This window comes from Phaethon aethereus, assembly GCF_964289735.1.
Source record: "Phaethon aethereus genome assembly, chromosome: 7".
Taxonomy (NCBI): domain Eukaryota; kingdom Metazoa; phylum Chordata; class Aves; order Phaethontiformes; family Phaethontidae; genus Phaethon; species Phaethon aethereus.
Genome location: NC_138583.1, coordinates 39,801,569 through 39,829,334, shown reverse-complemented (window position 1 = coordinate 39,829,334; position 27,766 = coordinate 39,801,569). Strand labels below are relative to the sequence as shown.

At 40.7% G+C, this 27,766-nt stretch overlaps 1 protein-coding gene across 1 annotated transcript in view; it reads right to left on the bottom strand.

Annotated features, from left to right (window-relative positions):
* The window catches only part of MGMT (O-6-methylguanine-DNA methyltransferase), a gene marked incomplete at both ends in the record, with an annotated part of 161,205 nt that extends 144,655 nt beyond the window's left edge, over positions 1 to 16,550 (bottom strand). The window contains 2 exons of the mRNA XM_082002263.1: positions 3,611 to 3,750; positions 16,527 to 16,550. Of these exons, the coding sequence (XP_081858389.1) occupies positions 3,611 to 3,750; positions 16,527 to 16,550 (164 nt within the window). The remainder of the gene's footprint in view (positions 1 to 3,610; positions 3,751 to 16,526) is intronic.
* Between the last annotated feature and the right edge of the window lie 11,216 nt (positions 16,551 to 27,766).

Here is a 27,766-nt window from a genome sequence, read left to right as displayed (position 1 = left end):
AGCAGCTGGTGTAGTATTAAACCTATATATATAGCACATATTTCTAGTTCTTTTTTTGAAAACATGAACTGTAAATCCAACATTCTTAGAAATAGATTTGTAAGCAGCAGCTTCATCTTTGGGATACTTTTTGCCCCACTTTAAAACCCTGAAAGCAATACACTCCAACTTGTTTCAGAAACAGCCCAATAATCAATGTATAGATTTCTGGACAGCCTGTGAGCCCAACACATGCACCTCCTTGCAACGCTGTACATAGGTTAGAACTAACACAGCCTCTGTTGTAAAGTGTATGGGTATCAAACACAAAGAATTTGATTATTCCAAAGCTATTCTGATACTGATATAATCTACCCTGGCTCTATCTCCAGTGCTTTATAAATCAACAATGCCAACTTGAATGACAAACAAGTCAATCCACAATTTAAATACTAAAACAGAAATAGGTGATTTCATGTTACTGTTCTAAGTTAGCCAACTGTTAGCACTGCACACAGATTGCAAAACAGTTAGAAACAATTTTACTTAGCATTCAGTAAATTAAAACTTTCACAGTAATATTTAGCTGAAATTCCTCATTTATATATATGACTTTTTTTATGCATATATACACATACATTTGAAAAAGCTTGAATAAAAGCTCCTCCTCTCCAAACAGAAACCATTACACTGTGACATGTCTCGACTCTTACAGTGTCGGCTTCACAAAGAGCAGAATAACCTTAGGTTATTACAATTAGTTTCATCTCATTAATAGATCAATTTCTTTCAAGCATACTGGAAACTGAATTCTACTTTGTTGTTTCTCCTTTTAGTCTACATTATAGTCTGTGGTCTTAAGTTTTAAGGAGAGCCATCACAGAATAGGTTGTAATCTCAGGTGATTAATTGCACAGCTTTTTACAAGCTGTAAAATAGAGCAAGATCTCCACAAACCGATTATGCCATTAACCAGGCACTCTTATCAGATTTTTCTACAACTAGCAGGTTTGTCTGACAGATTGCAAGTCTTAAGTATCTATGTATTTCAAAGGTTTACTTATTTTTGTTGTTAAAAAACCTAAAATCTGTATTGATTGTTACATGCAATTCTACATGTAAAGTCCCAAGCACCGTGGAGCAGAATACCAATATTTATTACTAGACTTGCACTCATTATGGTTCTCTGACAGGGGTCCATTAAAATCAATTTATATGTTTCTTACATTGTTTTTTTTCCTACCCAATTTTCTTGCCATAGTGTTTATTAGCCAGTTAGGAGAAACACTGGGCACTGTTTTGTTTTTATTTTATTCTGTCAAAAATAACAAGGCCAGATTTAACAACTATTCACTAGCAATGAGTAAAAGAGATTAAATGTTATATTTCAGCACATTTACAGATGGCTTTAAAATTTTTGGAACTTTACCACCAGTAAAGACAAAGGAAATCCCACCTTTCACCTCTTTCTCAGATTTAAATTCTTAATCATAAGAATATTCTGCTTACCGTTAACTTCTGAGCCACTCTTGAGTAATAGCCCCTCTAATATAACAATTTTTGCATATAAATCATGCAGTTTTCTAAGCTAAGGGTTATCAAGATGCCACTAAACCCCCAGGATTTCCTGGCCTCCCAGAAGAGAAGTCAGCTTACCACTGACAAAACAAAGATCAAGATCAGATAAAAATGAAAGAATTAGGAAAAGGATCTAGGCTGCCTGACTTCTGCCTGAAGAACAAGATCATGAGACCCTTCTTCAACCAGCCAACACTGCCACATCACAGGTGACCAAATGGCAGATGCTCTGGTAAACGACAAGAGCAGCAGCCCTCCTTACAAACGGGATGACCTTGCCTTGCAGCAAGGCTCCCTCGAGGACAGGAACGACCCACCATTTGTGAGTAACAGCACCTTTTATTTACATAGGAAGAGGTGAGTAAAAGTACTCAGAGCTTTTGGAGACACACATGTAATTTCCTGGAAAAAGGTCTGTGTGCCCAAAAGATCCATTTCTGTCCCTAGAAACGTTGTTCAAAAAGAGAAGGCAACCCATCAAGTGAAATATTTGAAACCTCAACACTAAACACAGAACTCAGACCTTTGCTCTTACCTCTCCAAGAGAGCTACACAAACACACCCAGTATAATGCCTCCCCATCTACTTTCTTCGTTTCTGTTAAGAGCCTGTAATTATTTTCTTCTAATAATATACCTCTTTGAGCCTGAAATGCTAGTACTCACAACTTCATGATTGTTTTTTCTTTTCAGCTTTTAGTTTCATAGAATTCCCTCCATGTCTAACATTATAAAAAACACACAATTTATCATATTCATCACCTTGGGGAGCCCACAGACCTTTTTCCTACTATTCTTCCACCCACCCATTGATGTTTCCTCTTCTCAAGGGTGAAGAGTCCTCATCTGTTTAGTTGTTCTTCAGATGCTGTTTTGCAGTGAAGGCAAGCTTCAGCCTTATCCCTAAATACCACTTTATTTCCATTCCTCATCAGCAGAAATCCAATACTGAAATCAGCATAGGAAGAAACTGAAGTACTTATTTCCGTATCACTGGAGTTGGCAACACTGTCAAATCCAGAGGCTTGAGGGTTTTACTCTTAGAGACAAAAACATTTCAACCAGGATACACATTATGCTTCATATTCCTGATTAATTTTAAACACACTTACATTACAAGGATAATAAAATAGGAAAACAGAAGAGGGGAAACCCCATGAATCCATGGAGAGTATCAAAGTGAAAAGCAGGTGAGAAAAGGACAACGTGGAGAGAAGAAAGCCAAATTTGTTTCAGTCTCGTCAGAAAAAGCTCTACTGAAGTGGACTGTGGCAAAGGCTGCAATTTTATTGCCAAAACCAGTTGGAGAGACCAGCCTTAAATAAGTAGTATTAGTAACTTTCATTTTGGCAGAGGAATTTGGCAAAGAAATTTGGCTTAGAAATTTGGCTTCTAGCAATTTTGAAATTTGCTGTTCCTTGTAAAAACATCACTGAGCATTTCCTCACAAATAAGGCAAAAGCACAGACCAAAGATCTGAACAGGACAGCTGTACTTCAGCAGATGGAACAGTGCTTATAGTCAACAGTAAAAAATGTACCAATACCACCTCAGTCCTATATTTGAGATAACCATCTCCACTGCCATGTATATCATCTGTTCTGAACTCCAGGAGACATTACAGCTATAGAAAACCAACCAAAGCTCTCGAGTAGTATGCAGCAATTAAAACAATTATTCAATCCTGGTTCTGTCTGTTGGAACATATACATCTAGAAACAGGTCTGCAAAATTCACAAAGTATGCAAGGAGGTCTTACTCAGTGAGAGAATTCACACGTGCGTCCAAAATTAGGGGGCAGAACGTACTTTCAAAACCTATGCTAAAAAACCTTTTGTTTTAGAATGTTTCTTTGCTAATATTATTGATGCAACAAAAATGCATTCTGGAGCCCCCGCTCCTTAAAGGCACTGGAGGCTGCTTCTGCCTCTCACAGGACCCTGTTCCCAGTATGGCTGGTAAAAACAAGTACCCATAGTCATGTCTGAGATCTCTGGGCAATCTCTTTCCTCAACTACATACATAAACATAGGATCAGTAGGACGTGAACTTACCCACTCGGCAGCACGCTCATTTTTGGAAGTTTTATTTCATGTATGCCTGTTTCACACCCAGATATCTTGAGCCTTCCCACAGGGCTAAGTAGAACCACGTGTTTCTCCTCGCACTGAGACTCTCCCTGTTTGGAATTCACCTGTTCATGAAAACAAACTGCTCTTAAATTGCATGCATTTTTACCAAGGAACATTCATCTCAAGATATTTTGAGTAGTTTTCAGAAGTAATTTAAAAAAGCAAGCAAACAGCATATTTCAAGTTTCCTCAGCTATGGCTTTTACTTTCAAAACTTCAACTTAAAATGATCCATCCTAAGAAGTCAGCATCTAGATCAGTCTCAAAAACCATGTTAACTAGCAGAACAGTGACCTTCGTTAAAATCTCAAACAGCAGTATCATGGCTGGTTTATCAATGAACATCTGATGTGTTCTGACACTGATTTCAAAAGGATTATTGTGACAACATAGTATATTCACTGGTTTAGAGCAGCAGTGTTATGCAAATAACTGCTGGAACACAAATAGAATGTCTGCTGGAAAAATATATGAAAAAAAATCAATCATTCCTGAGTAAAAGAAACATTTCTTTATTCCCATTCTTACTAGTCTGGTTTTACGATTACTGATAGGATGTAGTTGGAAACAGATGCCAAGCATTTCTCAATATTGTACAAGACCAACAATAACATACTTGTCAAATTCATCTTGGCTAAAAAAACACAGTCTGACTCAGTAGATGCTTGAGTTGTATTTACGGTTTCATTTGTACAATCGTCAAGAGTGAAACAGGACAGAACACCACAAATATGTCCACTGCAGTCACCCAGACACCAAACCATAGGTTCAGACCACATTGCCATCAGTGCTGTACAACCAGGACAAAAAAGCCTTTGCTCCGGAAAGCTAAATTCAAGTGAAACGGGACAAAGAATAGAACAAAGAAACCCAAGAAACTGTGGCAGCACAAGCTAACTCAGTCAACAGAACATCCCGGTTACGTTGAAAGACCATCAAGCTTTCTTGGTTTTTAAAGGCACTCAGACTGTACAGCTAACTTACAGTTTGCCTTACACCTGAAAGATTCCCTTGTTACTGCAATAGTCAGAACCAACAGTCTCCAGACAACTATGCAAACTTCTTTTCCCCAGTACTTCCCCAAGCTTATAGTCTATCCCAAAGTGCTTTGAAGTCCACCCCACCTATGACACCTTTGCCTACAGCAAGGGGGATCATGCTGGAAGCCCAATGAAGTATCAGGTGAAATGCAGAAAAGTGATCAAGAAGCTGGGAAACTGATTGAAGAGCACAACAACAGACTAGGGGTACATCACAGAATCACTAGGTTGGAAAGGACCTTCAAGATCATCAAGTCCAACCATTAATCCAGCGCCACCATGTCCCCTAACCATATCCTGAAGCGCCACATCCACACGTTTTTTGAACACTTCCAGAGATGGCGACTCCACCACCTCCCTGGGCAGCCTGTTCCAGTGCCTGACCACCCTCTCGGTGAAGAAATTTTTCCTAATATCCAATCTAAACCTCCCCTGGCTCAACTTGAGGCCATTTCCTCTCATCCTATCACTGGTTACTTGGGAGAAGAGACCAACACTCTCGTCACCACAACCCCCTTTCAGGTAGTTGTAGAGAGCGATGAGGTCTCCCCTCAGCCTCCTCTTCTCCAGACTGAACAACCCCAGTTCCCTCAGCCACTCCTCATAAGACTTGTGCTCCAGCCCCCTCCCCAGCTTCACTGCCCTTCTCTGGACATGCTCCAGCACCTCAACGTCCTTCTTGCAGTGAGGGGCCCAAAACTCCTGAACACAGGATTCAAGGTGCGGCCTCACCAGTGCAGAGTACAGGGGCATGACAACTTACAGCTGTTGTACAGCTGCTGCAAGCAGTGGCCAATTTTTTTTTTCAAAATAGAGAATTTTTTAAAAATCCCATTATGAAGTGCTATGTAATGAAGTCACATCTGTAAATACAGTCAGTGTGAAGAGAGAATTAAAAAAAAAAAAAATCAAGTAGACAGTTTTGCCCACCAAGGCAAAAGTACACTTAAAACCTCTGGGTTTTGGGAAGCACTTATGCAACTCCTCAGTTAGATACACAGCAACCAGCACAAACTTATTCAGCTTAAAGAAGTTCTGCGCAGTGTGCCGGGCTTAAAGAGCTGCAGGTTCCTAATGGCTTTTTTAGTTTGACTACAACCCAAGTAAGCTTTTTGCTAAAATATCAACTGTTTGCTGTGTTAAAGAAACTCTCCTTTTCAATCAACTTCTTCCTCGCTCCTTCTCCCTCCTCAAGGAGAGGACATGGAGAACTTTTTTGCAGCAGCACCTCACTGCAGAGGTCTTAGTAAAAAAGCAACATAAAAGTTTACATATGTGGAAAACCAGTACACATTCTTCATTTTTATTTGTGACAGCCCTAAAGTAGATGCACTGAACCTCGTACCATGTACTCCATGAATATAACAACTTAGTGATAAGAGGACAGCTTTTTCATTATAACAAAACCCAGGATGCAGCAAGTAACAGAAAACTATAAATAACCCTATGAGTTCACACCAAGTTGAACTAAGCTTTATAGATGAAAACCTTGAGCGAGTAGAACTAGTATTTTCAGTCTTGTTTATCATATGCATTGGACAGCAATATTTAGAAGGTTTATTCTTATCAGAGAATGAAACTGCATGACACATATCCACATACATATGTGATTAGGTCAGGAGCCTCAAAGATGAAGGTCACTGTACAGATGTACAATACACACCATCCTCTGTCCAGATATTGGAATGCCTTTTCACTATTTACCTACAGCTACTTAGAAAAGCCAGAGAAGATCGAGGTAGCGATATGCTCCTGCAGGCACTGCTACTTAAAGTAAAATGTTATTCAAGATGTAAATTGCAACAGTTTTCAGATGCAAATAAACAGCCTTTAAACTTGGCCTGCTGATTACCAAATGCTTAGACATCATTTACTGGAGACTGGTAGATACTGAAAACTTGCTCCTGCTCACATCCTTCCAATACATGCACAATTTGCTCAACACTATTTTCCCCCTAGTGCCCTTGTTGAAGCTGTGAGAACTAGAAATGAATGGCAACTCAAAGCAAAAAAAAAAATCTAATAAATCCAAATAAACTGCCTTCAGTCTTTTTTTCCAGCTTATGTAAATGAATCATTTGAGGAATTTTCATCAGGTACTGCATGAACTCCACCTTCACTCTCCCTTCCTACTGTAATAGTTACAAATCTGTGTCACAATATCTCATAATTTCAAAATTTATTAGGTAGGAAAAAATACGACTTTTAGAAAGGAAACTTTTCTGCCATCCCCTGGAGTCTTGCTGCAGAAATGAATGTAGGTGCAGTATACGTAAGTCTGTAGCTCACTAGACTACTAAACGCTCTATAGAAATCTAGAAGACTGCTGTTAAGCCAACGGAATTAAGACCTTTGTGTCATTAATAACAGATAAGTATCAAAAGGTTTTCACAGCAGAAGATTTATCAGCAGGAATATTAGCATGATTTATGAGTTAATGTCCTGTAGAGAGGAGCCTCATTTTCCAGGCATGCTCCCATGACTTTGCAACAGCCAGCACGTGCCTCAGTGGCACCACGCTCTTCTGAAGGGCGAAGGTCCCCTAAATTACACATCGACTCCACTGAACACCACTAGGAAACAGCAATGTGCCACTCAAATTGCCTTCCTAGGGTTCAGATGCTAAGGATGCAAAACAGCAAGTTTTTTCTCCTAAATGAGGTGCCGTGAAACCAAAAGCCAGCATTAGCTTGATGACTTGCAGATAAGGATCTTAACCTCTTACGCTTTCCACTGTAATTCAGTTTAACAGTCTTGCTGCAGCCAAGGTTTTCAGTACTAAAACATAGTACATTTGATTAAATACAGACTTTATCTAATTTTGCATTAATGGTCTTTCACACTACAGCAAATAATTCCAAATTATTTCCTATGTTCAACTGTTCCTAAATCCCCCCAAGATTCCACTGTAGTTTGGTTTGAGATCCTAGAATACAATTCATATCCCTGATGGGGAATGGATAAACAAATGCAGAGAAAGCTGGAGGATCAACAAGGTTCAAAAAATCCATAGCAAAGTATATCCATGCCTCATGTTCTCCCCCAAGAGGTTTGTATTTTCCAGAACACGAGTCAAGAGAGCAAACCTCGTGGCATTTCCTGCACTTCAGCACCATGCACCAAATCACTGTTACCGAATTGAAGGGGAGAAAGAACACAACATACCTTCATGAACATCGCTTTCCACCTTTTCCTGTATTCTCTTAAAGATCTCACAGTGCGTGTTAAAAACCTGGAGACTGCAGATTTCCACTGGAAAAATGGAACAATACTGCCCGTGGATGTGTCTGCACCCACCGCAAGTGTTCAGCCCTCAGGATAACAAATCTTCTTTTAAGAAGTTCTGTCTGAGGGCTGTGGTAAAGGAGACCAAAAATGTCAATTTTTCTCACATTTTCCCTTCAGTATTACTGAGCACATGAATCCTTCCCATCTGGAAGGAGCCAGAGGCCTATCTCTGATGGATCTCCCTCTACAGGTTTTTCCATTTCCTTCACTGTGCTTTAGCAACAATATAAACCTACCACACCATATCAAAATATTAACAATAATCCCCTCTGCTTCCACCTGCATCTGATTTAACAGGGTATTTCCATTAGGCTATAGCATATGGCTGAACTTCAAATGGAAGTCCTCATGATTTTTTTTTACTTGAATATTTCTGAGAATCAAGGCAAAAATAACATATTCAACTACTAAACCTACTGTGTCCTCACACATACTGCGATTTTTTTTAAACCAAGAGATTCCAAGTGCATTAATCAGCAAGATGTCACAGTTGCCTCCAAAAAATGGGTCTCTTGATCCTTTCAGATTAACAGAAAATGTTAATTGCTCAAGCTACCTAATAATGTAAATACAACTAACAGGATGAAATTGCATTACAGTTCTTTCTGCTATTTTACTTACCATTTCTCGAACCCAGAAATGGTCATCTCTAGACTAACTATCACTGCACATTTGAAAATTCTCCATTTAATTCTTCCACATCATGAAAGTTACTGTTATTTAAAAAATAAAGAACCCACCCAGATGCCATACTAGGTTTCGCATGCAATCTTGCTCCAAGGTTGGGCTAGGACATAACTACATACCGGCTTCAAAAACTAAAAACAATTTCCAGCACCTATTGCTTGAGTGGACCCCAAATAGCACTACACCTGTTAGTAGCACAAATCACAGGGATTCTTAGCTGTAAAAGCTGAATTTCTGGACATATTCATCCAATAAGATCACCAGTTTGAGGGGTGTTTCACTTGGAGAGTGCTGATGCTAGCGCGTCCAACTAAAGGTGTGACCAAATACCAACTTGTTCATTTGCTTTCTGTTCTTCATAAATATATCCTAAAGACTCATCACTTCTACGTTCTGACGTATTTGCATTAAGAAGCTACCATATGAGCTATAATTTTCAAGTACCTGCCCTGTTTCTACAATGCCATGTAATATCGGTGACTTGCCAAAAAGCAATACCAGGAATTTGTTGAGTTTGAGAGGATGATCAATAAATGCCAGGGAAGTTGCTTCTTCATCTTAATTACAGCAAAGAAATACCAGTCCTGAACTCTTTAAGTGTTCTTCTTTTGAGTATCACGGTGTTCTCAAACCTGCTTGTTATTGATTCAAGTTCTGAATTAAAATTCAATGAAAGCTTGAAATATTGGATTTAAATTTAAGAAGAATACTTCACAGGTACCTGCACTGGTTTGGCAATTTGCTACTTCATTTCAGTCATCTTGCTACAGTCATTCTTCCTGATCCAGTAAGTTTACATCCTTCTCATAATAAAATCCTTCTCAAATTACATCAGCAGTATTTCTCAAGGCAAAAACAATCAGGAACCATCATAAGAAATAAGTTAGACACGTCCGTCTCCATCATTATCAACTCCACAGCAGCAAGGCCAGCAGAACAGACAAGAACTGACTGCTTACGAACACCCCGTCTATTCTGACGTGTAAAGGTCAGCGTATCGCTCATGTACTACAGCGGCAGCAGCAAGCACCACAATTAGGGCAACTAACGGTTGCCATTGCAGTCATACCCTTAACTGGGTTTTTAGAAACATCGCTATTGCTGCTCCATACTGAGATAGCTGAAGAGATCCAGTCGTTATATCTCCTGTTACCATCATGAAGACAACCGCCTGCAATTACAATTTAGAAACACAATCCCTACCACTGTTTGCAAAATGTTCTAATTGCAGAAAGCTTCTGCCACCCCACCTGGGGCTGCAGAGATGAGTAACGAGGTTGACCACAGCCCCCCCCGTTTGGCACAGCTACTGGTGAGCCTATGCATGCCAGTGATCCACTCATCCAAGGTTTTCATTGAATTATAGTTCTCAGCATCTCCTTAATAGTTTAAAACTTCCTGTATTTGTTTTACTGGTTTCTGCATGTTTATTTAAAAGGAAACAATCCATTGTACGTTAAGAATATGGGAAAAGATATTAATAGTAAAGATAATGCATTTGTGCTCTTATACTTCAGTGTGGGGGGTAATTTTCCAGCCCTATGCAGCTAGCCTTAGGTGAGAAAGCCATTTCTTGCACTCAGTGTTTTAAAGCAGAGAAAAATTCAAGGACTGGGAAAAAACACAGGATCTGTGCAATCAACATGTGACCACAACAGTTCTACAAGCCTACTCCTTTTAATACTTTGATTAATCATCTATATTTTCACCTTCCAAATGAACAGTGGCTGCTACTGTCTCAAGAGAAGAATTTGTGTACTGCAAATAATTTCAGGGGCGGGGGAAGGGAAGAGGTAGACAGAAGTTTCATACCCAGAAATAGTTTAATATACTGGAATAAAGACTATATAGTACAAGACACATTTAATTCTCAGACTTCTTATTATGAAATGTTTGATTTCTTTCAAAGGTAAAATACAAAGTCTTCTAAGAGCTGTTTCCTACTCTTGAAAAAGAGTCCAAAAATTTCTAACTAAACATAACATACTGAACTCTAAAGCTATAAAGATGCCCTGATCCAAACAGGTCCCTAGAGGTTTGACATCTTAATCTGGGCTGCTGAAGCACTGAGAAAGGTGCCTGGGCTTCTCCTTGTCTAACAAAAGAAGAGAAGGCAGCTGCTGCTGCCCTCTGCAACCCACCATCCCAGGGCAGTCTTACCAACATCACTTATTAATTAAAGGAAAAATAATTTCTGAACAAAACACCCACCTCCTGTATCATTACACTTGAACATCACATAGCATCGTTCAAACATATGGAAACCTGCTAGTCCAAGGAAAGCCGAGTGCCCCCAGCTTTCAAATTAATGCACAAGTTAAATTTTGAGGAAGAAAAAAGGTGTTGCATACATTGCTTAAATTCAAGGTGAAAGTCCTGAAACAAAACCACCATCATGGTAGCTAATCAGATTTAATTCTGTCAATATAATCTGCTAACAAGTAAAATAACATTTCAAGTTACCTCTGACACTGTAAGATACAAGTCCTTTATACACTGCATCAGGTTCTTGTGAACTAGATGACCACCCGTCTGGACATAAACCACTTCTTTCCCCCTACCCATCCCACAGTAACTGTCTGTACTGCATGTACTACTTCTTCCTATAGCATCCAAAGCAAACTCTCAGCTTGCCAGAATAAAGCACCATATATCAGGTCCATACATTTTTGTCCTTGCTGCAAGAGCAATAAACACCTCCAGAGCTGAAGAACAGGACTGTAATCCAGATAAGGCTTTTAAACAAAAGCTGCTCTGAACTGCATGGCAGTACTCTGCTAATACCTCCAGTGCTTCCCTCTGTAAGTCTAACCCCGGTTAAGCCAAACCTGTAACTTCAGAGGGTATGAAAACAAAACCTACTCATTTCCTGGCTAGGGGAGGTTTGGAAAGGAAATGTCAGGCAGACTAAGCAAATCCAGGGTTAGTTTGGGGTAATACAACATTTTTTTTACCTTCCAAAGAACTAACCCCATAAAAAATGTGAAGGTACAGAATTAGACTGCATATTTTAAACATATACAAATATATACTGGCACAGCAGCCACTAAAAAATCAGTCCCCGTCTTCAGTTATCAAAAAGATCCACTTCACAAAAGCCCCTGACAAACCAGAGGGATACATGTTCATGCACAGAGAGCAGCATTTGCTTTCCACAGCATTTTAGAAGTATTCAGCAAGCGCAAACACATAATTCTTTATTAAACAATCAAAGACAACAAAAGCAAGTTTCTGTTGTCCCATCATATTATACTACTAATCCTCTTTGGATGGCAATCAAAAGACCCCAAAGTGCCAAGCTATAAAAGTGCATTTCCAAGCAGTGGTAGCCTCTGGCTCTTTGGCTAAGTCTTCAGTCGGTTGCTTTGGCAGACTGGAGTTATCCTGGCCTGTCAAATGGCAAATTCCCAGTGTAGTTACCAGGGCTACCTCAGCCTTCTTTACTTAAAAGATGATACTTTAATTGCAATACAACAATTATTTTTTTCTCCTTTAGAAAAGGCAGGTATTTCCCCTCCAGATTTCATTCAAGAAGTGCCTTTGCGTACTTCATCTATTGCCCACATGACAAGCTCTGATTTGAGTCATTAGTATCAGCAGATACTTAAACACAAGACCTTGGTGGACTGTTTAAGTAGGAATCCAGATACACTACTTCCTCCAGTATCTCTCCAAAACCAAGTAAACAAACACATTTTGTATCTTCCCCCAGTTCTTACTTACAGAGGAAACTTAAATGTTACGCGACTACAGCAGCCACTGCTGTGGCCACACAGCAGTTTAAAACATACAGAGTATATTTATGTCATCATTTTATGTCATTAACATGAAGCCAAGATAAACATTTTGAAAAAAGTCAAACATTTACATACAGCATACATATAAAATGCCATTAGAAAGAGTGTTAATAAGCTGTACAAATTAGTGATTGTGGTGGGTTGGCATCAAGGTTGCAAGACTGGGTCATGCCATCCCTAGGATGCATCTCGGTGCCCAGGAAAAAAGTGGAACAGCCTGACGCCTGACAAGCTTAGAAACACCCAGTTACTTCAGGGGATCTCATTTGAAATGGTGGGCTGCCTAGAGATAATATAATTAATTGGAGCAGAATTGGACAAGAAATGAAGTGCCAAGAAAAGGAAAAAAAACAGGACTAGATATTTCTGTAATACTCAAATTATATCACCACCAGCAAAGACAGAAGTCATGATTGTGTACATTCCTTGATGTTAGAAGGTACCTGTAAATCCCACCAGCAACCACCCCATAAGCCACATTGCTTGGTATATCTACCATGGGACACGGAATCATGTTGTCATTCTTACCCTACTGATAACCTAACAGATTAAGGCCCCGCTTGTTATTTTTAGGCTGGAAATCATATGCCAGAAGATTCAATTAGAAGCACTGTGCAATGCACTACAAAGCAATGTTATACTTTGTTCAGTTGTTTAGTGTTTCAACATGCAATCACATGGAATAAAACACTAAATCATAACAAAGGAATTTGTTGCCAAACAAGTTAAAAAAAACAAACATCATACTAAAGAATCAAACATTAAGAATGTTGTCTAAGAATCAGAGGTTCCCCAAAATTAGTACCTAGTTGTTACTGGTTTGAGTTTTAACAAGTGTCATGCAAAGGAAAAGCAGTCATCACCCAGCTGTCTAGATTCTCCAGATGTGTTCATCCCTTCAAAAAAATAAACTCAAGATACTAGTCAACGTTTTAAGGTCTACTCCTTAATTACCATTGAAGTGCTTGCTGTAAAAGTGCGTATACACTTTTAAATAAGAGTAGGTTACCCTTTGAGGCACTGTGAAACACAAAATTTAACTGCCAAAACTACCACCTCATGTATATGCCTGTATATACATATATAGATACATATAGCAAGACTGAAGTGCACCACTGTTACAAGGTTCAGCTGTGTATGTAAATATATGGCAACTACTCTAATACAAGGAAAACTGATGAAATTTTAATCAAATGAGATTCATCAGGTTCAGAGGAACTGAAAGTGGGTTAAAAATGAAAAAATCTAGCAGAAGAATGACTTTAATATTAGGTAACATTTCAAATTTTTGTCACCTAAATCCACAAAATTCTTGATCTGCTCCTTCTCGCGTTCTCTGCAGAGCTGAAGTCAGGACCAGCTAAATAAAAGATAATGCAACTAGGCATAACACAATAAAAGATATTACCTTCACAATGCATTATTGCTGCCAATTATAAGAATCACTTCAACTTAATTTCAAAGGCACAATCACCCTCAACTGTAACAGTCTCTTTTTTAAATTTCAAACAGTATTACATTAAGGCAATAACTCACCTTCCAGCTATAATATCAGTCTCCCTTATTGCAAAAATACATTTCATAAATACTTCTCATCGACAAGTCAAGCTAATTCAGGTTAATTTTATTGTATTTTGGTGCTATCTCACATTTGTGTGCAATTACCTTTATCACTTTATTGCCATGCCAGAAAGTAATCAGAACAATTATTTGAAAAAGGAGGTGTATAAATTCTAAATCACACTTGCTGGCATTTTTGATAAAATAGCAGCTTTATCTCAGAAAGTGGCAGGGACATCGGATAAATCATGCATCAGTCAAGTGTAGCTGACCCCCAAGTGCATTGCACAATATCAGGAGTGCTTCAGAAGAAACTTTCCTATATAATCCATCATTCTTTATAATACCAAAATAGCTATACCTGAAGAGTAGGAGCTAGAGAATAACAAAATAAATCTACGCAATATGAACAAAACCATTAATAGTGCTCCTTTTTAAGCTGAAGGAAAGTCAGGAATCTGAATTGGGTTCAAGAAAAGAATTTCATTGAAATTTTTAAACTGAGTAGAACAGCTTTAAACAAATGAAGCTGCAAACTGTATTAAGAATTCACTAAAAATATAAATACATTTACAGGAAAATACACAAAAAAACAGGCATCAGAAAGACTCGTACAAGAATAGAAGACTGTAGTCTGAATTTTCCTATCATTAGCAATCTTGGTTTGATTCAGGACAGCATGGGCAAGCATTTCACTGTATCAGAGAGCAAAGCATCACAGTTAGTACAACAATCTGTTTACTAAGTTTAAATTTAATAACCACAAGAAATCCAGAGAGGAACAGAATTACATTTAGAATTAAATTGCTCATGAAACAGAACTGCCACATTGACATAAGACCACCACAAACCCCAAAAACTCCTAAATACAGAGACATTCCTGATGTATGCTTGCACACAACCACAGCCACATTTCAGCCTCTTCCACACAAACCCAACATACATCTTTGGTAACCGCAACACAGCTGCAAAATCAGGGATCAAGTGGGAGACAGATACAGCGATTGTAAAAAATGCCCACGTCTGGCTGCTTTCAGAAACCATTTTCAGCAACCTGCTTAAAAACTGTTCAGCACATTACATCAGTGATAATTGATTTCTGCAAAAACCATATGCCAGGCATATATTGTGTGTCACACCAATGTGTGGCTGTGCTCAAAGTAAACCTGTAAGCTAATCACACACTATAAATATCACCGAAGAAACCTGAGCTACATTACATACATATTTAATATGCATCCAGAATGGGGGAAAACAGTAGCAGATAGCAGAAGAGCCCGGGCTGTGCCTGCAGAGCCCCCAGCAGACCCCTGCTCCCCACAGCAGATGGGGCTGCAAGAGTTCACGTTTTACCTTAAACCTTCTGCTTTCCCACACATAAAAAAAGGGGAAAACTCCCCTAACAGCTAATGCTGCACCTTTCAACTAGAAGTGAGAGTGGGAGAAATGAAAAGGTTAGATAATAAATTATTAGTTTCAAGTCACTTGCCAGCTATATCACACCTAGCTTTGAATGAGAGAGAACTAGTGATTCTTCCTACCAAGCCCAGTTGTGCAGAAGATAATAAAATATTTCTGACATTATTCCAGGTATCTGCTAAAAGATGTTGGCAACTGGATGATACATAACTAAACAGATGATTGTTTAGTAGAAAAAAGTGAAGAATTTATTTTCTCAAATTTCTTCAACCATTCCATTTTAAAAAAATAAAACCAATTTTCTTTTGGGGAAAAAGAGAAAGAAAATCCTCTACAGAGGAGTAGAAGACACAGAATATGCCAAAATGCTACTTTTCTAAGCCACATTAAGCAGATTAAAACCACAAGAGATGCCACTATTAAGACATTTTTAACCGTGATAGAAGTTGCCAGTAGGAATAGATATGCAGGTTTGATTGTACCAGAAATATTTTCCTCAAGAAGCATTACTGATGTTACAAAAACAGTTATTCCACAGGAAAAAAAATTATTCTTATTTTCAAAGTTCATTTTAATTGTTTGAAGAACATAGTTACTGTCTAAAAATGTGTTGATGCCTTTCTTTCAATAAGGTAAGTTGTTCTGAATTTCTTGATGAATAGAGTCACTTTCTTATTTTACTGTGAAGTCACCGCCCTACACTTATTTCATTGAAGCACCAAGTCTCAAAATTAAGCCTGTTTTTCAGTAAGAGGTACTTATTAGGGAATGGAAGCAAACAGCTAACTTGTAACTGAAAATGTAGCTTTGACCTGTTAGTTTATCACTCTGTGGCAGAGTGATACGTGATGAGGAAAGGTCCACTGATGCCTGTTACCAACCATGACAGAGCTACAGAGATTTACAATGCAGCATCAATCTTGTCAACTGGATTCTTAATACTGACTGCTGGACACCAGGGAAAAAAACTATGGTACATGAACTCTTTTGTAACGCTGCACTTTCAATGTACACCCTAAACACACGGATATTTTTCTAGAAACTTACATTTGGAACAAGCCTTGATGCCATGGTAGATGAAAGGTCTCCACCTGTAGGAAAAAAAAAACTCAGATTGAGATTTAATTTGAATTCCACAGGAAGAACAGTATGTCAATAGTGTTATTTCCCTTATAACCAACCATCACTTCTTTAAACGGGCTCTAAGTTTCAGTATACATAATTTCAAAAGGAAGTTGATTCTTTTTCTTTTACAAGCAACCAGGAATGTTAATGTTCATTAGGTCATGTACTGCTTGTTACAAGTTGAACAAAAAAAAATTCAACAGATGGCACATTGAAGACTTCTTCAATAACAAGCACTACAGACCTCTGATCTTTTGAATAAGAACACTTTAAGAGATACAGTATTATTTTAAGAAATATTTGTACAGGCAGTAATGCACTTCTAAGTTACTTCGTAAAATAAACAGCGTTTTGTCATTTAGGAAATAACACATTTTAAGGCATGAAAGCAAGTGACGGTTATATTCTGGGTTTAAAAGTACAGATTGAAAAACACTAAGGAAGTACCTAAGAAATGTTAACTTCAACTATTATAATTCTAGTCTTTAAACAGCATCATTATTTATATATCGTTAACAAAAATACAGGTTCCTCTGCTCTCCCCTTTGAAACAAAGATTGATTGCCATTTCCTTGGCATTTACGTAGTTTTCCCTTCCCTCTTTTTTTCAGTGCTATTTAGCCAAGATCACTATATCTTTGCAAAGATGTGCTAAAAACATTACGTTTCTGAAAGTCAGGGAGATTATCTGACAAAGCTCAGCCTCAGAGTCCTGACTCACAGCCAACCTCAACGGGAACTCTTCCACTTAGGTCAGGGAACTCACTACTCCACAGGAGAGGGTAACTGTATCCGCTTAAAATGATAAATCTCTTCAAAGAAATGATACGAACATCTCAAGCTTTCCAAGTCCTCTCAAACACATCAAGCCTTGAAGTCCAAGGCAGTGACAGAACTTGCAGCTGCTTCCAAACTACTTGCAAGCAAACAGTGATATTTAATCTTAATAAACTCTTAAAATAATTAAGATGTAATAAAATTAAGAACCTGAATAATTAGTATTTTAAATATACTAACAATCAAACCCTGGCGAGGTAAGCACTGCAAAGGTCACTCATCCCATTTTCAAATGTGAATACATCAGGCAGATGAGCAATCTAATATAATATTACTTAAAATATCTCTGATAGAGTGAAAAATAAAACAGCAATTTCTATTGTCGGTTCAGATCTTTAACTTTCAAAGTGCACAGCGACTTTCAGCTTTTTTCAGATTTGTCTGAAGGGTAAAGCCAGACTATTTGCCTCGATAAGCAGATTTATCCAAAAGCTCATTTCAAACCTGGGCCAAAGACCAAAGCGAAGTACAGTGTGTAAGTGCACGCAGTCAAGCCAACATTACACAGAGATACCCAGGAGTACGCCTCTGTCCTCTGCCCTTGCTACACTGCCCCAGGGGGCCAGGGAGCCGAGCAGCTGCCCAGACAGCAGGGGATGGCACGCCGAGGCGGCAGCCTGGCACCCCCACGCTCTCGGGAAGGCAAAGCCGGAACCTGCTGCCATCAAAACACCACTCGCACAGAGGCAGACAATACGAGGAAGGCTCATCTGCCACCCCCACCAGAAAAGGGAAACCCAAAGCCTTCTTCTGACATACCTGCATCTTTTGCAACCTGAATACGCTCGAAGTCTGGACACAGCTGTATGAACCTATGCACCTATGCACTTTGCTTCACTTGTGCCATGTCAAATAATTACCATTTAACAGTAACTTATGCCCCTCTTCCCGTCTCCTGCCGGCTGATCTGACGACACATGCTGCTTCAGATTCCGGTGAGATCCACTTGCTCCCCACCTTCCCATTGGGAAATGAAGTGTTTCCAAGATAGCAGCTGCTCATGGGTGGATGAAGGGCTGCTCCATCAGGTCAGCCAGACAACAACCATTCATCTTGACTGAAGGAGCTCAGAAACCAGCAGACATGTCTGGGATAAAACTTGCCAGGAAACATCCCTTTTCATAACAAATTTTTGTTTTATATTCACTTGCAACACAGTCTCTCTCCCTGTTTACGAAAAACCTTGCCAAATGCCAAAATAAAGTTAAATTTCAAGTTGTTGTTTTAAGTAGCATCTAATTTGTGCTGACATCATCAGTTTAATTGCTAGCCAGGTTCCACGTGACACACTACTGTTTATCTAAAAAAAAAATCTCTGCAGCACCCCCATAAGGATGCTCACACACTTTTAAGTGCAATCCACACAGAGCTCAATAGCAAATCTAGATCAGTCACCAAAAATTTCTTCAATAGTTTTAGGAAATTCCCCTTGACACTTCCTCAGTCCAACAGTCTCTAAAAAGCATGAGTAGAAATACCCAACTACTACAGCACAGGAATACTTTAAACCCATCTGTGTTTGCTAAGGTCTTCACAAATGGTACTTTTGACCTGCTGAACCAGAGAACACAAACTGACTTGGAGTGTAAGCACATACAGCTCATGAGGGATGCAATGCCCGGTGGCAATCTAAGCCCAGCTTTGAGGAGATTAGACTTCAAGGAGAATAGGAAATGGATTCCAACTTTAAGAGAAAGAATTCTTACAAAAGGACTATCTAGCACCTCCTTCCCAAGCACAACAGTTGCTTGCTCCCTGCTGGTAAGTCCCAAGAAACAGGGCGATGCACTGGGGGAAGCCCCTAGGGCCACTGAAAGCTTGGTGCTGTTGGTGCCTGAGAAGGACAAATTAAGCAAAAGGCTGCACAGTGCCCTAGCAGCAGAGACTGATTAGTGTTCATGACTTATTTCTGGCCCAGGTTGAGCTCAACCATCTGCAAGTCCAGAATAGCGTTCCGCTGGTGACAGGTAACTCAGGCAAAGCCAGTAATGCCCAAGCTATGGTGGTTAGAAGACTAATGGCAGCTAGATAGGAGAAAACCATACAAGTCCACTGCTCTAAGTCAGAGGGCTAGGGAAGTCCAAGACATCACTCCAAAATGCATCTCAACCTTGCAAAGACTGTCTTGTTGGAAAAGGCCACTACATGCACTACTGACTTCTTTTCACATTTGAGTTGAAGGGCTGCCCTAATGCTGATTCAGAAGGTAAGAACCTAATGCATTTTCTGAATGCCACAGGAATTGCCACTGATCAAATTTAATTATGATACCTCATTGTGGATCACATTCTAGAAACTGAGACACCAGAATCACTGGACCTGTCTTAAAAGACTGAAACTTTATTGTCAGCAAGCCTTTCACCAAAATGGAAAATTTATCCTACTCTCTGCAAATGCAGGAGAAACTGAGGGATCAATTAACAAACAGAAGTGAGAAGAAAAAAAAAAACAGTAATTTGACCCCATCTTCACTAGCTCAGAGCTGCTTGACTAGGACCAATGAAGTCAACCTCCTGTTGAGCTCCTGCCTCAGACCTGAGCTGTGGGATCACAGCTCCTGCCTCATCTCCCCGTGGCCTTTAAATCAAGATGTGCCCAAGTTCCCCAGAACTTCTGTTCCCACACAAGAACTTTGCTGAGGCTGAAGCCATACTGACAAGCAGCAGGATGCTCCCGAGACACCTGGAAGATACACAAAGGCCTTCAGGTGCTGAAGAGCAGCTCCTGCACAGTATGAGAGGAGATGGTGCAGGAAGCTAAAATATCACAGACCTACTCTGCAAGCATCCCAAACCTTTGAATATGTCAATGGACCAGAAATGTAAAGAAAAGTCAGAGGTTCCATCAAAACTCAGATCCTTAAAGGCCATGAAAAATTTCAGCCATATTTTGTTGATAGTCTAGAACAGAAGTCCTTGGGTTTTAAGATACTTTGTTTACTTTCACAGGACTGCAGCCTGAGATGTAGATGTGATGGCAGCACTACAGCAAGAACTCTTAGATTCATAAAAGTATTTTTCGCAGTTCATCAACTTTTAAATACTAAAGGAAGATTCTCCCTGAAAGATGAGTCCGCAGGATCTACAGAACATAACACCCTCTGGTTTCAGTACTAAAATTTAAAAACAGCTATTATATCAAGTCAGTATATGAATAAAATTCCATATGAAAACATTTAAAGTACATTAGATTTTTGGTCAAGATGAAAGACTGAAAAAAACTCAAGCAATCTATTCTAATTGGGTTCCCATGGTAACTGTACAATTGGGTTTTTCAGTATAACATCCCAAAGGCCCAATGCACACTTGTAAAATATACTTCAAACAGCCTGAATTGTTTTTACATTACAGCACTCCCAGGAAGATCAATTACTATACATCCCCACCCTAACTATTAGTGGCAGGAGATGTTAACACTATTGGCCATATTAACATAAGTCATGTAAAAAACACCACATATCACCATCATTATATAAAACTAATTACACACTTCAGATTCATCAAACATGTTCTGAGTAATAAACCAATACTAGTCTTGTCACAAGATCATGTTTACTGAATGTTAGAAATCAACCCCAAATATATGCCAAACCATTTTGCTTCTCATATTGATTTCAAGGATAAACAGAATCAATCATTAATAATTACATTATAAGATGACCCACAGGGTTAATCGTATTCTTAGAAACTCTCACTATGGAATCAAATATAGCTGCACAAAAAGACAACTGAAAAGCATTCAAATCCAGGCCATACGCATTACCAGTAATATAAAACAAGGTACGTTCACTAACATGCAACTCATTTAACCGGTGAAACAAAACAGTACTATTGTTCTGTTGAAAGAAACCACTCACAAGCATTTGTTAAAAAAGTTTCTCTTGGATTAAGCACATTGCCTTCTTGGGCCTCAGTTTCACTTTCTGGCTGTAGACCCAGCTTGTCTTTCCAGTCAGGCCTTCCACCCCACTGCCTCAGCCTCAAAGCTAAAAGGAGATGTTGACCCACACCCACTAAGTAGGACTCAAGACAGACTAATTCACTTATCATCCAGGGGAAAAAAAAAGAAAAAAACTCTGGCCAGTTTGAATAAAATCTCATTTCTCAACCAACTAGAAATCTTGGTATTTCATGGGTTGAAGGCAGCAGAGTTATTTCTGGTGTCAATAGAAGACCGTGCAAGGGATCTCCCTTTTCCCCCCACCCTTCCCACTACACTGTATCTGATCACACTAAACTTCAGTGGAGCAAGATGAAGGGAAATGAAGTTGTGTGCATTGTTTCTCCACTGACAGTCTAAAAATGTACTGTCAATATAGCCAGCCCACTGCTGTATATTCCATCTTGGTTTTATATGCAAAACAGAAAAATTAATCTAACAGGGCCTTAAGTATACTTCAGGTGTTTATTAAAAAGTTTAACTAATTAACAGACCTTTATGCATACTTGAAAGTACAAACAATCAAAGATAATGTTATTGTTTGCATTGTACTGACTGATCTAAAGCAGTCAGACAATTTAAATATTATTGAATGATGATTATGCAGCAGCAACATTTACAAGACAGCATTAATACTTGCTATCTGCTAATGCAGAGTTACCTGGAGGGAGTTAAATTTGCACTTGGAGCATGTAGATGGCATGATTCACACAACCAGGCAAATCTGACTTAGCGGGCTGTGCTCTTAATATATACTTCACTAAAATACCGATTTCACTAGTCCAATCATAATGCACTAAAAAGTGGCATCTGAGTAATAGTTAAAAACCTTAAAATTCATCCACCAGACAGGACCAAAAGCCCACCTCTTCAGTATCTCATCTTCAACAGCACATAGTTACTGAGTACTATAAAAACAAGGAGAAGCATTTAGTGATTTTTACTGGTCTACCATCATGCCCCTCCAAAAAGCGGGATTCAAACTTCCTGAGTCAGAACTGGCGTTTCTGAATATAAAGGAAGTTAATTTCTGAGCCCAAACCCAGCATCCCCAACTGCCTACTCCAAGACCCCCAGCTCAGCTACACACTGGATACTCAATGTACAGTATGATCTGAACTGACACCTGCTGCTTCTTTGGATGCCGTCAGCTCCTGCTTTGAGAGGCAGAATTATTCTTTTATTCCCCTTTACCAAGCTGCTCAAGACTACAGGCCCTCTATCAGTAGTGCTATTTTCCTACTATTTCACTTGGAAAGCAGGAGGGGAAGTCAGAACCTTTCCATCAATGAACTCCTCTCTTCCTCCTTGCCATTAACAGTGACTTGTTCAGATGTAAGTATTTAATCACCTTCAGAACCTCCATTGCATTGGGCAGAATTTCAGCTGCATGTCCAAATTTTACAGGTGATCTGAAAAGACACCTGAAATTATTTATACCATTTAATTGGGCAGAAATCAAAGCAGACAGCAGATAGTCCTGACAGACGTTAGGACAGGGTGCTTTTGCTCTGCTGATATAAAACAGTAAATAAGGAAACAACTTCAAAAAGGGGTAGCAAAAAGCATCAAAACAGTGACAGATTTCCAAAGAACAACTTTCACAATTACTCAACTTTCATAAAACTACCAAGCCACACAAGCTTTATTGACATTCAAATACATCTGACATTTTTAAGCGGTAGTCTGGACCACACAAGTAGATCATCAGTTTTAAAATTGCATTTTGTATTTCTACAAAATACTTCAATACAGGTTTGGTCTGGTTTTATAGTTTGGTTTGTCCTCCAGCTGTATGTTTAACTGAATGCTGGCCCAAATGCACCTGTGCTGGGTGATAATGTTAGCCTTACAGGAGACAGAATTTAATACAGGCTTTTTTTCTTGCACCAGGAAGGTTTTGCTCATTATACTTTCAGCTAAATTAGCACCACTGAAGCCCTTCTCAGCACAGATTTGCAGAACAGCAACCTTCACAGCTATCAGCAAAGGTAAGAAACTCAAGAACTGGAAGTCTGCAGTAAGGACCCCAAACCAGGCCTTTTGATTTTTTTATTATGGCATTAATGAAGAATGGTTTTTGCAAAACCAGCCACGACACACAGTGAAACCTGTCACTACCTATAAGATTTCAAGCCTTCTGAAATTAAAACTTTGTCCTACATTTTCCCATTGGTTACATTCTCTTCACCAGTCCAGATATCTTATGAAGACTTGGTAAACTAAAGAATTGCACAATCCGTCAATAAAGTAAGCGTATTTTGAACTACTGTCCATATGACTCAATTTGTCAGTAAAAACTGCCACCAGCGCTGTGCTTGCAGAAAAATGTCCATAAATGCATTATTGCGACTGGCAGATCGATGTCTATAATAAAAGCAAATAGATTTAACAAGTGCTTGCTTTTACGAGTTACAGGATTGGTGGGATGTGTATTCAGCTTCACCCAACAACTTCTGGGAATGGGCAATACAGACTGGGTTAGGTCCTTACTGACTTCACGAGTGTTACAAACAGGAAATTATTCTAACGCAGGAAATCTTTAAACGTGTTAGACTGAATACTAATGCCTTCAGGATGTATTCAGAAGTTTCACACATACAGAATTTAACGTATTGTTCTGTGAAATACAAAATGAGAAATGTCAACAGCTACCACAAGCAGTGAGGGGTTTTTTTTTGCCTCACCCTCTTTGCAGAAAATAAAAGTTTAATTTAGATCAGCCACACCACAGGCAGATGGTCTCACTAATCTCTACACTGATGTTAAACACTCCAACAAATCAGGACCTACAATTTGTTCCCACAAAGTTCTTACAGCACCAACACCAGAACAGCCACTGCTGAAACCACCTTTCAGTCACCACAAGTGAGGATGTCACCTTTGGTATCAAAGGTGGAGGACAGGGCTCACAGGGAAATTATGCACTGGTTAGAGCACAAGCGGGTATAGCAGCCAGCATACCAAGGTTTAATTCATAAACATCACTTGTTCTTGCTCCTCCAAAACCCTAACTGCATGTGAAAAGAACACTACAAAAACAGTCATCCTTGTCTTCAACACGTTCTCCTTTGGATTTTTTGCATTACTATTTCTTCTAACCATTCCCCCAGTTACCGAAGTCAGCTTAAACAGAATTTCTATGGTGTAGCCTTTCTATCTTATCCACACTCCCCATAACAAACTTAATGCTTTTTCTGCACAAGTCCTTAAATTAGCCATTCAGGGAAACCCCGATAACCTTCCCAAAGGGCATGAGCTTCTCCTTCAGGCTACTATCCCTTTAGTGATGCCATTAACTGATTCTCTACATACATTAAGCATTAAACAGTGGTGACAAGTTAATTACAGAGTTATCAAGAGATAAAGTAGTCACGGTAACACAAGTTGCAATATAACTACAACAGTTTCCTATAGAGCTTCTGTTCAGTTGCTGGTGTAATTGGTGTAATTAACTTGTCATGGATCAGAATGCAGATAGGAATTGCTAAAGCCACCTTGCAAGCTCACATGGCTACATCTTTTTCCCTCTGAAGCTTGAGGCTTTTGGTAGATTGTCCACATTCAGAACATTTCTGTTTGAAAACAAAGCAAACAAAACTTTTTACTTGGAAAAAATTATGTCACAGACTGACAAAACATTCACAAGAAAACAAATAAGCAACTTGGCAAATTTCACAGAACTGGATGTTCTTAGAAGAATGCTGTATTACAGCATTTGCCCCAGAGGCAAAAAGCTTTACAAACATCATAGCAGTCAAACGCGCATTAAGGAACTTAAAAGATGAATCAAGGCAGAGAGAAGAGAGGGACCTGTTCAAGAGGTCAAAAGCTGCAACCCAAAATTAACACCTGAAGAAATAACTTGGGTTTAAAGCAAGATATTCTGTGGTATCTATGGTTCTGTTCTGAGGTTGCAAGTGCTAGCCTAAAAACCAGAGCCAGGTTGTGCCATGTTTGCTAACCCTTCAGGTCTGACACAAGAGGCAGATGTAAAGGCACATCAGCTCTGCTCACTTCCTGTGAAGATCACACAGAAACCTTTCCAAAGAGATGCCTGTGTGCAGGCAGGGGAACAGAGCTGCTGGAGGAGACTTCCAGTTCACCAGACCCTCTGTGGGCTTCCACATCACAGGGCAGAGAGGCATAGTAATACAACAGAAGGCCCCCCTATCATGGCTCCACTTCAGCTGCTCTTCCATGCAAGTGAGGGAAGATCAAAGGCCACTGAGGCAGACCAGGGAGGTAGAGGTCCTACGCCACCAGCTTTGGTCCCCTGTTCATTAGGGGGACAGGCAGGGCTTAGATGACAGGGTTCCCATGTGAACCTGATGAAGGTTTTGGCCTCTAAGCAGACCCCTCCAGAAGATAACCCTTGTCTTCTGTGCAGGGGGAGCATGAGCCTGGACCCAAGAGTTATACTATGCCAGTCATTTCTAAACTAAGTGTTACACCCCAGGTTGTAAAAAGGAAGGCTTTCCTATCTTAAACACTGTAGACTGCACCTTACCCTTTAATAAGAGCTCCATTTCACAGAAGTAAGATACAAGTCAGTAACATGTTCATTTGTGAGTCGGGGGCAAAAAATCATGCTTCACATTTTCTTTGTTTTAAAAACTGTGTGCAGTTACAGTATCATACCTATTTTACAAACTGTTGCAGAGCTTGGCTTTTATGCCAACAGCAAAAGAACACTTAAATGTTAATATCAATTTGACACACGTTATTTTAGTCCAGTTTCACGCCAATCTGGTCTGACCACAGGCTGCTGCCATCCATTTGCCCCTCATACTGCTCCATCTGTGGCCTGATGGCAACCAGCACACTTTTAGGAGTGCCTCAGCTCCCACAGTGGCCAGAAAACCACTTCCTCTGGGCAAGGGAAGGGTTTGGCAGACTTCTGCTCACCACCAGCTTGGGCTAAGCTTTGCAAACATTCCCCTGCAGGAACGATTACCAACCAACACGTCGGCCTCGTGGCTGCTCTGGCAGCAAAGACTTTGGGACCAAAATAGGGATGTTCCTCTCCTAGGGCCTGCAGGTGCCAGTGAATATGGACAGCGGGGAGCAAGGAAGCCCCCGTCACTCGGTAGCCGGTAAAACTGAGTAAAACCTCAGCGCAGAGGCAAGCGGGAAGGGGCTGTGAGTGCTCCCCGCTGCCGCAGCTGCCCGGGGGGCCGCAGGGGGGTCCTGCCCTGGGCCCAGGCCCAGCCAGGCGGCAGCTCCCGCCGGCCCCCGCCCGCAGCCATCACCCCCCCCCCCCCCCCCCCGCCCCAGCCATGAGGCGGCCGCCGCCAGCGCTCCGCACCGCCCAGGCCGGGCCCGCGGAGGCCGCCGCTGCTTCCTCCTGCGCGGCCGCCTCAAGCCCGCCCCGCCGGGCCCCGGAGCCCCGCGGCTCCCCGGCCCGCCCGCGCACCTGCCCGCGAGGAGGAAGAGAAGAAGGGAGGGAGGGCGGCGGAGAGGCAGCCGGAGCGTCCCCGGCGCCGGCAGCCGCAGCAAACCCGGCGCCACGGCGGGGGCCGTTCCCGTCGGGCCGCGGCGGGGGAGGGGAGGCGCCGTGCCGCCGGGGCGGAGCCGCCCGCGCGCCTCCGCGGCCCGGAAGCCCGCGGCGTGCAGGGGAGGGAGAGAAGCGGCCTCGTCTCCCGGCCAGGCTTCCAAACCCAGCCCTTGCATAAGGCCTCTTACCTGGCTTTGTCGGGACTGCGCCGGGTCGGGCTCCGGGGGGTACTTCTGTCCCCTCGCCGAGCTTATATGGCCGGGGCAAAGCGGTGCAAATCGGTCATGGGTCATGCAGCCCACCCGCGCAGGGCAGGCCTCCTCCCAGGGCCCCCAGGCGGTGGCCCAGGTGGTCAGAAACGTGGATTTCTGCAAAAGTCCATCACAAAGTGATGCTCTGCGGGCAGAAACGCAGGGCAGGAGGAGTCGGAGCTGAGCCCCAGTGCCGGTTGTGCACCTTATGCTTCTTTGGGCAGCGACACAGGGGTGGCTGCTGACCAAAATCTGCCACAGCTGGAAGTAAAATGCAGGCCTAATAACTGAAATGTGTTCTTTAAAATTATGGAGGCATGCCTTTTCTTCTGCTCGCGCTTTGGGGCGGGATGATGAAGGGCAACAGGCAAGGACTGGCAGCAACGGGGAATTGGCCTTTTTCACTCATTTGCAAAGTTTGAGGTACGGGTGGGGACACTGAACGGGACGGCAGTTTGCAGGGGGGAAGCATTTGGCAGCTTCTAAAGGAGGAGACACTGAGGAGACAAGGGAGTAGAGGAAAGTAGGCTGTAAGGTGAATTTTATTTGAGGTCATAAAAAAACAGGACAAAAGGTGCCAGTAAAGTTTGCAACAAGAAACTACTAATTTTCAAGCCAGAGAATTTTTCACTGTGTGA